Raw genomic sequence first — 13,930 nt, 5'->3', positions numbered from 1 at the left:
TCCTTCATATTTTAAATTTAAATCTTCGACAAAATCCATTTTAATTTATTTTTGTTAGTAGATATTATTAGTTATGTGTAAAATGCTAGAAAATCTTCGAAAATAGTTCACTGAGGCGTTGAAGCGAGGGGCTGTGTCAAAAACAGTTCGAACTGGAAGTATTTAATAAAGCACCACCCGTACCCGTTTGATAAAGCAAAGGTATATCACACGGGTAGTATTTTCGGCATGTAATACATGTATCATTGGTCAGCTTTGGTACGTGCAAAAACATAATAAATACTAGTAAGATATATCGCATCGTTTTGTTGATTTCCGAAATAGGAAGACATTAATAAACTTTACTTTCAGTTGGCGAATAGTATCCCCGATTAATATTTTTACACATGTAAAGAAAAACGTGATTTTATTCATTATGTATGTAAGCGTATACATGTTTTACCTTCAAGGCAATCGCGTGGGAATAATGTTTTAGTAATCTACACGCAATGAAAGATTTACATGAAGCTATCATGAAATAGTAATTAGTAGTTCAAAGCGCAAAGCGTGCGCAAACAGTCACACTTGCCGGATATGTGGAGACAACTGTGATCGACCGAAGCCGATCACAAAAACGTTTAGTATTTGACATTTATATATTTGTGTCCGATTAGAACAACACTACCCCGTACACTGGCGTCGGAAGTAAATTGAAAGTGGGGGGGGGGGGGGGGGCTAGACTAATCCTCAGAAATATTGAGAAAAAAAAACTAATTCCCATAATCATGAAAGTCCTAATCCGTGGGGGTATACCTATACTTCCAAAAAAAATTCTTAGTACCTAACAATTTTTTTTTCACCAAATCATGGAATTCCTAATCCGTGGGGGACGACAATTTCTCACTCTTTCGAGGTAGATTTAGGAACAATTATCTTTGCTGCGAGAAAAAGTGGTGGGAGGGGGGGGGGCTGAACCCTCTATGATGCTATGTGCCTAATGGTTAGGTCTAACTTTGCAAAAAAGTGGGGGGGGGGGGCTTAGCTCCCCCCCTCCCCCTGGTTCCGACGCCTATGCCGTATATATTTAACTTGAAAGTTTATACGTATCGTTAGTTTGATCAATGCTTAAATTAAAAAGCGCTGCTAGAATCCAATGCTTTGTGTTGTTTTGTTGCAACAAAGCGTTTTCCGTGCAAACTTTATAAAGGTTGGAAAGGTTTTACGAGAGCCGGATGAATTACTATTTAGAAAAACATAGAATTCAAGCAGCGGTTTTGATTAAACTGAAATGTTTTGCCTTCACTTGGTATGTGTGACCGCGTAGGTTTTACGGTGCTAGGGAAATTCTTCTAAAACTGCATCCGTCGTGAGCTGTACGGACGGGGGAAGGGAATGTTGGCGTAAAAGGAACAATTATAAGGTTGAGGCGCGCTGTGGGCCGTAAGTTAATCAAGGTACTGAGAGTACTGAAAGACGGGGTCTTGAAAGTTTGAATTTGTAATTGTCCTGGATTTCCTCGAATATGCTTCCAAAATTTATGAGTTTGAATTAGTTGTTACAATCTAATATGTTAATTCGGCTTTTTTGCAATTGTCTGATACTTTGTCTAAATTTTACTCAATCCCTGTCTTCATAATTGTAAAAAATTGACACAACGGTATATTATGTAAAATAAAACCCAAAGGAAAAATTTTAAAAATTACTACTAACCGGGAAAATCAAACAACTATATCAAAGTAGATAATTTTAAGTATTAGATTTATTCAATTTTGTGATCCAAGGGAAAATCCACAAGTCGGACGGTATCCGTAATAAAAGTTTTATGAAAACTCCGAAAACTCTAAAACTGATAAATTAACAAACAAAGTGAACATTTGTATATCGATAACAAACACAGGCACCTGACATTAAAAATATTTCTTTACAATAAGATTCCAAGAACTTTGACAATAAAAAGATTTGTCACGGTCGCCATTTTGATTTTTAAGACCGACTTATCTGACACGATTTTCTTCATTTGCGATTCATGCAAAATTAATATGTAAAAATAAATCCGTTCGCCACTTACTACTTTTTTGTGTAAACTCGTGCATGACCTACACGAATTACGATACAACCGTTCCTTTCATTAAAAATCATACTCCGAAAATCAGAGACATAAATAACAGAGATTGTCAACTCCGCCATTAGCGTGTAAATGTACGGGAACAACCTTACTTTGAGAACTACAAGTGCAACAGCAATCTTGTATAAGTTATTAAATTTGAACCTGATAGTGAACATGAACATGAACCTGTAAATATTCAAAGCATGTTTTATTTATGAAATATTTACAAAAACTCTTTATTTAGTTTTAAAATTAATTTTTTAAAACTTATTGACTTTTCACAAAGTAATGGTAATGCATTACTTTACTCATGTAATGTTAATGTAATGCAATACTTCAAGAAAAATAAGTTATGGTAATGGTAATTTAATGCCCTAGTTCATGAAGTAATGGTAATGTAATGGATTATTTTACATGTACAATGTAATTCACTCCAAGCCTGATTCCAACTATGCCGGAATACATGAACAGTAACATTTAACTTGGTTCTTCAATCGATAAGATTGCATATATGTATAAGTCTTCCAAAATGTATAATCTATTATAGATTTTGCTTACAATGCATTGTTTAAAATTTAAATTCAGTCTAATCAACTAAAGAGCCAACGAACGAGAAGGCAAATTAAGACTTGTTTTTATTTTCTTTGTTCAAAATTCCTTTCGAGACGAACAGCAGTCATACCGCAAGTAGACTGGAAGCCAGTGAAACACCTATTTAATTTGTATAACCCGTCCCGAATTTAATTTCGGCTTGCGCATGAAGTTTGGTAGTATTAAGGTGAAAGATTGTCAAAATAAAATTCACAACTTTTCAAAAATGGCACATTACGTTTGGGAACTTTAATTTCGATTCCACCATCAACCTCTTCTATTGATTAATGAGCTCGTACGCCAACTGAATCGTTAACGACGCTGTGCATTTAGTTACGTAACTCATTCCACATTTGAACACGAGCAAGAATATTTTGATCAATAAAACTATTTGTTTATTTTCTAAATAGAATTTTGTTCATACACAGAGGCCTTAAAAAGATTTAATGCGTGTTTTTATAATACATATTTACTGAAATGCATGAAAACTTTCTGCACTATTTTCTTACGCGTAGACTCAATTCATGTGTTCTACGCGTGCCTTCCGGTTTGAGACTTCGGCTGACAGTAAACCAATAAAAAGTCTAAGGTTATGTATGCCGTATTCCCAAGGGTCCACCAATATGTAATTCCAGAGAAATAGAACCTAGTGATGAAGGATTCCGTATTTACATGTATTATCAATCGAGTTTAAAAGATGAACAATAACAAACAAATAAGGGATACAGACGGAAGTGGCCGGTAATGCGTCAGGCCTCCGAACTGAAGATTGACAAATACAATTCAGTATTTATAAGAATCTGAACAATGAGTGAAAGTGACAATCTGATGAAATCAAATGAATTGAGTGAAAGATTCACAGGCAGGTATTAGTTAATAAGATTAACTCAATGAGTCTTTGATGGAGGACATGAATGGCATATATATAATTACGCAATGTTGTTTCAAGAAATAAGTAGTTCTTAGGGAAAACATCTGTCTGATTTGTAATTACAATTAATTAAAGAGTCTGCCAGGTGTCAATGGCTAATTCACTTTGTTAACACTACATTCCAAGAATATATGACAAAACAAATGTTGTATTTGAAAAGTAAAGTCCGAAATAAAGATAATTATAGAACAGTCAATTTTGCACTGTGATATATGTTTATTTTATTTTGGAAACCGCGGGGTAGTGTTGTTCTATCACATTTTATGTTAAGGAAAATATAAGCTATTTATAGTTGTCACGTGATAATGCACCAATGTGGCAGTAATGTACTACCCAATTTTATTGCACTGACATCTATTTTAAAGGGCAATACTAGGTTTTTGATCTTATTCAAAATAGTTTTTTAATTTCACGATTTTCAATGTAACAGTCAAAATAAGACGCTTGATTTCCCATATGCCTTCTTAACACCCCCGCGTATCTAACAAATCAAATGCTAGGGAATCACAGTATTAAAAAATCAATATTTGGAATGCATAATCAGCCTGTATTATTTTTTTTATTGAAATTTGAGATAAACGTTAAATATAAAAGACGCAAACAAGGTAATTACTTCCATTTATATATAGTACATATGTAACAGGTACATGTACTTGCAATGTTCATTTGTGATTTTATATCAGATAACAACAGGATCTGGTTTGTTTGGAGTTTCGATATTATAGTCATGTCTACCTTTAAATTCTCATTTTCCCTTCATATCTAAAAAGATAAATAAATTAAAGAAGATGCTTCTCTGGTCTATGGTTTTTTCCTTTGCCTTGAAAAAACAAATATAAATGTAATACTTGTTTAAACCAACACCAAAAACCTTAAAAGACAAAGAAAAAAAAGAAGAGATTTTGAAGAATGTTGGCAAGGATTTGGAAGTAGTAACTCTTGAATTAGGCATTTACATCCTCGAGAGACAAGAAAACTGCTTCCAGTAATCATTATCATGATTTGTGACAAGGAAGCATACAATTTCTTGACGCATATACATGTACATTGAAAAATTATCAATCAGGTTTATAGAATATCTATCTATCTATCTATCTATCTATCTATCTATCTATCTATCTATCTATCTATCATCTATCTATCTATCTATCTATCTATCTATCTATCTATCTATCTAGATCTATCTATCTATCTATCTATCTATCTATCTATCTATCTATCTATCTATCTATCTATCTATCTATCTATCTATCTATCTATAAGGTCATGCAATAAGTACATTATGAAAACAGAAATCAGTTGTCTGTCTTTACGTCTTTCACATAATTCTTGTCTGTTACAAATAAATTCTCTCCTTTGATTGAATATAGCTATATTTTATACATCGTTTACACAAATTTCAATATGGCAGAATTGTTAAAGAACCCAAGACAAATTTATAGGAAGTCTTTTTAAACCCGTTGTCTTTACTGTCCTTATCAGTTAAGAATATGCAGGGACCTCGATATATTTATAAATCGTAGGTACTAGTATAGTAGACCTCAAAGCATCATCTTTGACGAGATCATCGGTATCTTCCATTGACCAAATATAATAACATGCATCCATAACCAGCAACTTGTCTGTTTTTTAAGAAGATCCATTGACCTTGGACAATTTGAAAGTTTCTAAGTGAATAGGCAATGTCATGACAATTATCTATTTAAAATCCTCGTCTGTGCCATATACATGTATACTATTCCTTTACTATTATATTGATCAAACTTCACGGATACATTATTCGTTGTCGATTTTTCCATGCAATTTCGTAAATCTCTTACCTTTTCATTGTTTCGTGTACACACAAAACTTCTCTGTTTATAAGTGGAGTTACCTTTCTTGAAATAAAACCTCACTTCCGTTGGCTGAAGATGGATTGGATTTAGTTAAGCGTCACGTAAATGTTTGTGACCTCAAAACGAGGCTTATCAAAAACTGGTTTTGAATTTGATTGGTTGAAAAAAAAACCCACCACCTATAACATATAAACAATGACGGAATCAACTATTTGTGAATTTGCCGTTTAAACTGAATGATCTCAACTTGAAAGTTTAATAACGGAATTTATTTATTTATTTGCAGTGTTACCTTATGGGATAGGGTAGAACCCATAAATGTTTTTAAGTTATTTCAATTTAAAATCTAGCTATCGTGTAACGTTATAACACGTAAACAAACATTCCTTGCTTCAAATGTAAGTTCAGCCATGTTTAGTGAGTCTGTGGAAAGCAAGACTATAGTATAAGACTAAATCGACGAACGTTCCTTAAGTTTAACAGCAATAAAATAAAGTACTGTATATCACACAAATTCAAACCGGCACACATTGACACAACAATTCAAAATGAAACTAAATCAGCGCCCCTATCGGTAGCAGTTATTAACGTGACGCTTTACCAGACTCTCTGCTCGTCGGAGATTTACGGAGACAGCCGAACGTCTGGTTGAACGAGACTATTTCAATAAATAGGCATCGGCGGTACCTTTTAGCTGGCAGACGAAGTTTGCAACCTTTTTGTATTATATATAGAGGGGATATGATTTTTTTTTTCAAAATGTTTGCATGTTTTAAGTAATTTTGTTGAATGTATGTATACATTATAATATGTAAACGGTGTGACCGTTGGACAGAGCGCAGATTTAACACAGTGCAGTTTGATTTTTGTACAATTTATTCGAAACGCACACAGTAGGATCCGCCAACTCACATCATTAGCCAAGGTTAAAACAAAACGTCGCGTGTTCAGTCTACATTACGACGTCATTTCCTGCGTAAAACGTACAAGTTTTGTCCTTGGAAGTAACCGAAGAGAGTTACGTAATTCCGAAAAAAATAATTCTTCTTTCATTGTTTATCAATTTAATTCATATGTTGACTACCAGTGATAAAAAATTTTAATACTTTATACGTACAGTATCTAAAAGGTCCGCTCTTTGATGTTAATGTTTTTATTCTCCATTTAGTAATTTGATAAGACATACGTAAAACTAGTCGTGTTTCTTGATTAAAGCACCATGGAAACTTATCTTGTTTTCATTTTAATTTTTTGTAAATTTGAATTACCTTAAATTGAAACATCAAAAACTTTTTTGATCGAGTTTAGGGGCAAAAACATCGATAAGTGCTAGTCAATTAATGATCAAACTGATATTTTAAAAACAAAATGGGGACCAGTATGGCGGCGCCGAAGGCTGAAAGAAAATTCATTTAGCCCATAGAAGCCCTGATTCAACTCTCCTTTTACTGATTTTCTTATATATACGTGTACCTTCGCCCGCCTTTCACTGTGCTCGGTATTATATATATGTCAAAAAAGATAATTTTAAGAAAAAAAATAAGTAGAGTCCCGGGGATCTAGATACTTGGAGTGGGGTGATGGAGAAAGGGGGTCGATCCTCTCCTCAAGCACTTGTGCATTCATCTGCGAAAGAATTGCGTTAAACATGTTGTACCCGGCTTTTCGCACATGCATGGCCCATTCCCATTTAGACCAAAATAGGTGAAACTTTGAAGTGACCTTTTTTTCACATTGAGAGGTATGGTCAAAGCATTGAACTTCGAAAGGTGGATCGACCTATAATTAAGCCTTTTTCAGATTTTCATCATCTCAGTGACGTTTTCTTCTGAACTATCGAAAAGAAACACAAATTAACAATGTGGTCTACAAAATTTTGTTTTTGACCGGTCTGTTTTAATGCGGCAGAAATTTGATATAACTATTATAATACCATTTTCCGTTCAACCAAAGATAATAAAGTATTTGGATTTTGCACACATTTCATTAATATTCCACTAATAATTGTTTATTAATTGTACCGTAATCATGTGTTTGTCTTTAAATAAATTAAAAAAAAACTTTTTGTCGATTAAAAATTTCCTGTACAGGTACTTTTTCGAATTGATTTATAAACGTTTCTGTCACATTTTTCTACGTTTTTCAATCAAGGTCGGGCACAAACTAAGCGTTTAATTGCTGCTTTTATGGTAAAATATTGCCAAAATATCATTTTTTAATTCTTACAATGTAACAACTTTTTATTTGATTTTCAGCAGCAACAAAAGACTTGCTTGTCTATGCAACGAGCTTTGTTTGAGTTGTTCCTGCATTATCTCGCAAACGATAAACTGCGGAGGATTCCCTGCATACTGTGGAATCTTTAGAATTCGTGGGGGCTCAATTTTCGTGGTTTTCGTGGGTAGCCCTCCCCCATGAATTTACGTCCTCCCGAAAACAAGTTTTGAAAGAGTAACTTTTCTGACTAAAACTGAAAACCAACATATCCACAAAATTACATCCCCACGAATAAGCAAAATCCAACAATCCACAAAAATTGGCCCCCCACGATTTTAAATGACTCCACAGTAGTTTTAGTTAAATCGCGTTATACTTTTTAGAAAGGTATTAAGAAAATGGTTTTAGGCTCCTAAAGAATATATACACAGGTGTTTTAATCTACACTATGGAGAGGCTTTAGTTGTTTAACAATTAAATTCCTTGGATAGGTCATTAATCTTTAATTTTTGGGACATTGAGATACAATTTGTTCAAATGTTAAAACAATGAAGTTCAATAATTACAGGCTGAATAACGCGGTTCAGTTTTTTCTTGCACTTTCTTAGTTTTTATTATAAAGGACTATATATGATAAGGGCCTAAAATGGCCCCCTAAAATAAACATCATCATTTTACTGTAATTCTTTGTTTTCTTTGTACAGATATATATGTGATGTTTTAACATTATGTTCATTTTGATTCAAGTGCCCAAAATTTAGAAATATGGTATCATGAAGACAGACTTTTCCAGCCATTTTTTAGCATAAAACAGCTTGTTTTCAAGAAGTTTTTCTTTCAGAAAACATAGAGCGCATGCTTGAACAAACAACATATTTTAATCAGAGATGTAACTAGCCAAGACTAATAACTGACAAAAAAAAAATGTCCTTGTTCAAGCATGCGCTCTATATTTCCCATTCGTTATAAGGTAGGAAAAATGTCAATTTCTGACTGATTTTGATTGATTCATAGAAATAGCGTCACTTCTGACGTCATATACTGCAAGTGAGTGCAAATAAATCAAATAAGTAGGTTAAAAATATATTTTATACCAACTCCTCTAAAAAATAACATAACATTTCAATGTTACCGAAACACTATGAATAATGGCGAATTATGGGGGCCAAATTCAACTCCTATCATATATAGTTCTTTGCTGCTTTTTTGTACTCATCTCCCAATTCTTTTCATAATCAAAAGCAGTTGTTCAAAATTACGGTTCGACTAATTTCCTTTCGAAAGGAAAACGTTTTGGACTTTTGCAGATAATATCAATTATGTCTGTCGTTTTTCAAATATGATGCAAAAGATGATAAGTGTGAGTTTGAAAATTATGTGAAAGAAATTGAATTTGTGGTTTAAAAAAAACCCCTCTCTAATGAGTTATAAAACAAGACCCGTGGTTTTTTTTTTTATCGATTTCACATTTGTGGATAATTAGTTTATGGTCTGAAATTACGATAGAAATTTATTTCCTTGATTTTATTGATGTGAGATATTGCTGTATAATTATGTCTTTTACGATGTCAATGAATAATAAATTTCCGTAAAAACGATTTAAAGATAGGACTTCTCTGAACTTTCTTTCATTAGGCCTTAGTTCATACTTTAAACAATGATCACCATGCAAATTACACCTATAACAATTTTCTTCCGTCTGATTTTCGTACTCAGATTATGTTTTATATGTGAGGCTATAGACCAAAGTTACCCAGGTGTTCCCGGGGAAAGATTCCTGGGTCCCATTGTCCGGGTGGTAGGGATGGTGGGTCAGCAGCAGTGTGTCCGGGAATGTCGGGATAGACCGAGGCTGTGTCGTGGAGTGAACTACCGGAAACAAGACTTACTGTGTGAACTGGTATCTGACACAAAGGAAGTTGAGCCAAACTCTGATTATACTAGATTTGAACTTGACCTAGTAAGTTTTAGCTTTTGTCTATTTGATAATATATGTAATCCTTATTTGGATTGCTATGAAATCATTTTTAAAGTTTGAAAACAAATATATCAACCTCATCCATATTAGGTTTAAAATATGAATACACTAAATGAGACAATCCTTAAAGATACGTTAACTTCACCCCTTAAATTAAAATGATTCTAACAAAATGATAAAAGAAGAGTTTAATTGTATGTGTAATCAAAACAATAGATCCGTTTTTATCCATTTGCTTAAGTTAAAATGTTTTTGACAAAATGATAAAAAAGGTTTAACTGTTTGGGTATTCAAAAACAATAGACCCTTCTGATATTAATTTGCACTTTTTAGGATTGGACCAATAGATGTGTATCTTGCTCATCAAGTGAAAAATGTGTTACTCTTTCAAGCAAACAGACTTACTGTGTCAAAGGTATACATACATCGATATCAATCAAAATTGTATAAAAATTAATGATGATTTAGTTTTTCGTTAGTAAAAAAAAAACTAATACAAAGAATATTTAATACTACATGTAAATTATCAGACACTTTCTATTTTAAGAAGTAGGGCGTATATCAAAACCTTCTCCTCTTATCAGTACTTATGAATTAAGACTTTTTGCAAATTTACTAAAAAAATGCATACACCAGCGTAATATGCATTATACATAGAAGTTAAGATTTGACAAATGCTGAAGATATAAGGCAATTCGTTTCTTAAATGCGCGAATTTAGTTTTGATTGATAGAAGCTAGCGAAGCGCGACTGCTTGTGAACGAATGGAATAGTAGAAGGTAACCAAGAACGCGGTTTGACTAATTACCGTCATGCCGAAACGTATAGGACGAGTTCATTATGTATCGACGGCAGATGTACCTTGGATGGGACATCTTTGGTTAATACAAAAAAGAAAATAAATAAAATGGACCAATTTGATCCGATTTTAATTTTGATCGAAAGAATTTATTTTCCACACCGGGGTGTCCAGGAACGCGGTTTGACTAATTTACACCATGGACGAGTTAACCATTAGGGAGATACTTTAAATATAATAACTTTGGTTGATAAATTCAAATTAATATGCATACACTAGCGTTTTTTAATTTCATACATTTTTATACCACGACAGTTTGGTTGTTAAACTTAGACATTAATTTGTAACTGTATGAATAAATGCTGTATGCATTAAACAGGGAGGAAGTTTAATTGGGGGAGTGGAGGTGACTACCTTCCCCAAATTTTTTTGAAATCTGTATTTTATCTGAAATTCGTATTTGGGACAGTAGTAAAAATTGTATTGAAATTTGACCTAAAAAACACCAAAATTTGGAGATATAACGTCCTAAATACCCATCTAAATGGTTTAAAATAATTCATTGTTATCATTCCCCACTCAGCTGCAACAAAAAGAATCAAGGCCATGTACATGTATATATCATCCGAAATTTTTATCCATCTAATTATCCAGCTATGCATTTTTTTAATTTCAATTTAAAAAAATATGTTAAGAAAACAATTAAGAAAAAAATTACAAACAGTAAAATCGAAAATGAATCATATATATATATATATATATATATATATATATATATATATATATATATATATATAATGGTTCATCATTTTAATATCGCAGGATATCTTCTGGTTTATTTAAATAATTTAGCCTTTGATATGATTAAATATGTTTCACCAGATACTATTCCTCCCACTGACTGCATAGCATACCGTAATCAGGAACCAACTTTAATAAGTGGCATATATAGGGTGAAACTTCCAGTGAAAGATTACGTGAACGTCTTTTGTGAAATGGTTATAGATGGCGGTGGATGGACGGTAAATGACTTTTAAGATGTTTAAGAACTATTTGTATGATCATTCAGATAATTCACTTTAAACTGTTATATGTTCTACAAAAGTTTTTTGGTATCTCTTATTGCTATTAAAACCAAGATTCTTAAATGACAATGATAAAGCGTTTATTGATATAAAAGGGTTTTTCTTTTGAATTGTGATTAATTTTTTGAGATAAGATTATAAAATGAAAATACATGTTTATCACAAAAGTGCTTTTATTTATTACTTTTTAAAAAATTAGTGTTCCAAATAATTATTTTAAAAGCAAATGATTTTGATTTTGAGCAAAGTGTTAACGGTTTTATGTTTAAAATGCCAAACAAAAATGCTGATGAGACAAATAGTTAAGTAGAATATTATAAACAATTAGGTGTTTCAACGGCGACAAGATGGATCAGAAGATTTTATTCGTAATTGGAAAGAATACAAGACGGGATTTGGAGATCTGAGAAATGAGTTCTGGCTGGGTAGAAAATCTTTTATTTCATGTTCTGCTCTTTTTACAGACACATTTTTATCACTTTTTACAATATGAACCGAACACAAACAATAAGAAAATATGTTTGAGTTGCTGTTTTTTTTTTATTGAATAGTTTATATACATATTTAACGTGGTAATATTATGATTTAAGAATGTACTTTTATAAACTGAAATATTCATTTACAGGTAACGACATCCTCCATTATCTGCTACGTCAGGGGACGTATGAGATGCGGATGGACATGGCAGACTTTGAAAACCAGACACGTTTCGTCAAGTACAGCAGTTTTAACGTAGGAAACGAGACATCGAACTATAGTGTTACATTACATGGGTACTCGGGTAATGTTGGTAAGAATTTCTTTGAGTTTAAATTTTTATGGTTTTAAAATATTTTTTCCACTAAACTTACAAAAAAATGGTTTTTACATTTCTGGGGAAAACCGCTAAGAAGCCTAAAGTAAAGCAAAATTGAGTTATTGTCGTACTTAGTTAAAATTGATCTGCTATATATTTTTTAGAAGAGAAATCTTCCTTCTGACAAAGCTTAATGGTTTTTTTTAGAATCTTATTTATAATAAAAGTTTAAGTTATATGCAGATTTATCATACATGTACTAGCAGGTTTTGTGGCAAAATAAAATTCTAAAAAAATACTGCTTTATTTTTTTTCGTTCGAAAAATTTGCTTCGCTTCAGTTTTGATAAATTTGTTTATTGAAATATTAAGGAAGCTAATAAACCATAATGATGTTTCATTTTATCCAAAATTATGAATTACGAAGGTTAGAGAGAATCACATTTTCAAAAGCACATATATATATGAAAGATATCTATTTTTAAAAGATGACCATGTGAGTTTTATTTTAAAATTTAGATATCGTTGAAAGTCAAAATATACTATATGAGTTTTAAGTTTGGACGCAGAATTATTTGTTTTTTGAAAATAAATCTTCTTATACTTTAAACAATACGAAATATTGCATTTTTAAAACTCATGTATAATCACATGTAGATACATATATGTTGTAAACAACTTAAATCAAAGCTGAACATTGTTGTATTAGCCGAACACAGGGACTATTTGTCTCTCTTGTCTGTTTCAAAATTAAAAGTCTTTTGAAGCTCCATGTGTGCGATTTCCCTTGTAGATGATTGTTTCGGTGCAAGTATCAACAACATGATGTTTACCACAAAGGATCAAGACAACGATAAATTGCTACAAGGTAATTGTGCCGAATTGTACCCATCAGGCTGGTGGCACAACCGTTGCCACTGTGCTAACCCTAATGGTGTGTACCTGGCTGGGAACACATCAATCTTCGCTGTGGGGATAGTTTATAAACCGTGGAGGGGTCAGTATTACTCGCTGAAATCAACTCGGCTTATGGTACGAAGAATATCGAATCAAAAATAGTTTCACTTCGATCGAATCCGGAATGACATTTTGTCTTTGTGTTGTTTTGCTTTATATAAAACCGTATGTCAGGTTTTTTCCGCGTCATGTTTTTTGCGATCAGAACCTAGAACAGTATATAAAATTTACGCGAATCAAATTTTCACTTTTTTTAAATCATTGTGAAAATATAATTCACGATTGTTTAAACCTGTAAAGTGAGAGGGGAAAGTATCCAAATTGTTACTCTTACTAAAGAAAAAATCGTACGAGACTATTTAAACGATTTTTGTACAGTATAATAATTACCGATAATTATTTTCAGAGACGCGAACAATCAAAAGAAAATGTAGGGTTATATATGCAAGTAGCTCGGGTATAATTTGACATCGATTCACGTTAGGAACGTAACCACTTCAGTTAGCTAGTTAATGAATTATTAATAAATAACGTGGCTTACATATCTGTTATCTGGCGCTTTTCATCCGTTCCCGCAATTTTTTACTCTCCATCTAAATTAACTGAACAAAGTTCACGGCACTTTTCTTACCTATTTACTTTGTATGCAAAAAAAA

At 32.4% G+C, this 13,930-nt stretch overlaps 1 protein-coding gene across 1 annotated transcript; it reads left to right on the top strand.

Annotated features, from left to right (window-relative positions):
- Positions 1 to 8,833: 8,833 nt before the first annotated feature.
- Positions 8,834 to 13,376, top strand: LOC128158377 (ficolin-2-like). The gene is made up of 6 exons (XM_052821167.1): positions 8,834 to 9,620; positions 9,972 to 10,053; positions 11,320 to 11,459; positions 11,851 to 11,947; positions 12,148 to 12,312; positions 13,111 to 13,376. The coding sequence occupies exons 1-6, from the start codon at positions 9,318 to 9,320 to the stop codon at positions 13,374 to 13,376; spliced, it is 1,053 nt and encodes a 350-aa protein (XP_052677127.1). The 5' UTR covers positions 8,834 to 9,317.
- The last annotated feature ends 554 nt before the right edge of the window (positions 13,377 to 13,930 follow it).

The sequence above is a fragment of the Crassostrea angulata genome, chromosome 8 (assembly GCF_025612915.1).
Source record: "Crassostrea angulata isolate pt1a10 chromosome 8, ASM2561291v2, whole genome shotgun sequence".
Taxonomy (NCBI): Eukaryota; Metazoa; Mollusca; class Bivalvia; order Ostreida; family Ostreidae; genus Magallana; species Magallana angulata.
The sequence above is the reverse complement of the archived record's forward strand: the minus strand, read 5'-3'. Positions and strand labels throughout refer to the sequence as shown.

Bases quoted from the DNA above. Each gene is read 5' to 3' on its own strand.
- LOC128158377 (XM_052821167.1), top strand. From the start codon at position 9,318: ATGATCACCATGCAAATTACACCTATAACAATTTTCTTCCGTCTGATT. The intron at 9,621-9,971 runs GTAAGTTTTAGC...TGCACTTTTTAG, and splicing joins CTAGATTTGAACTTGACCTA to GATTGGACCAATAGATGTGT. The intron at 10,054-11,319 runs GTATACATACAT...ATGTTTCACCAG, and splicing joins ACAGACTTACTGTGTCAAAG to ATACTATTCCTCCCACTGAC.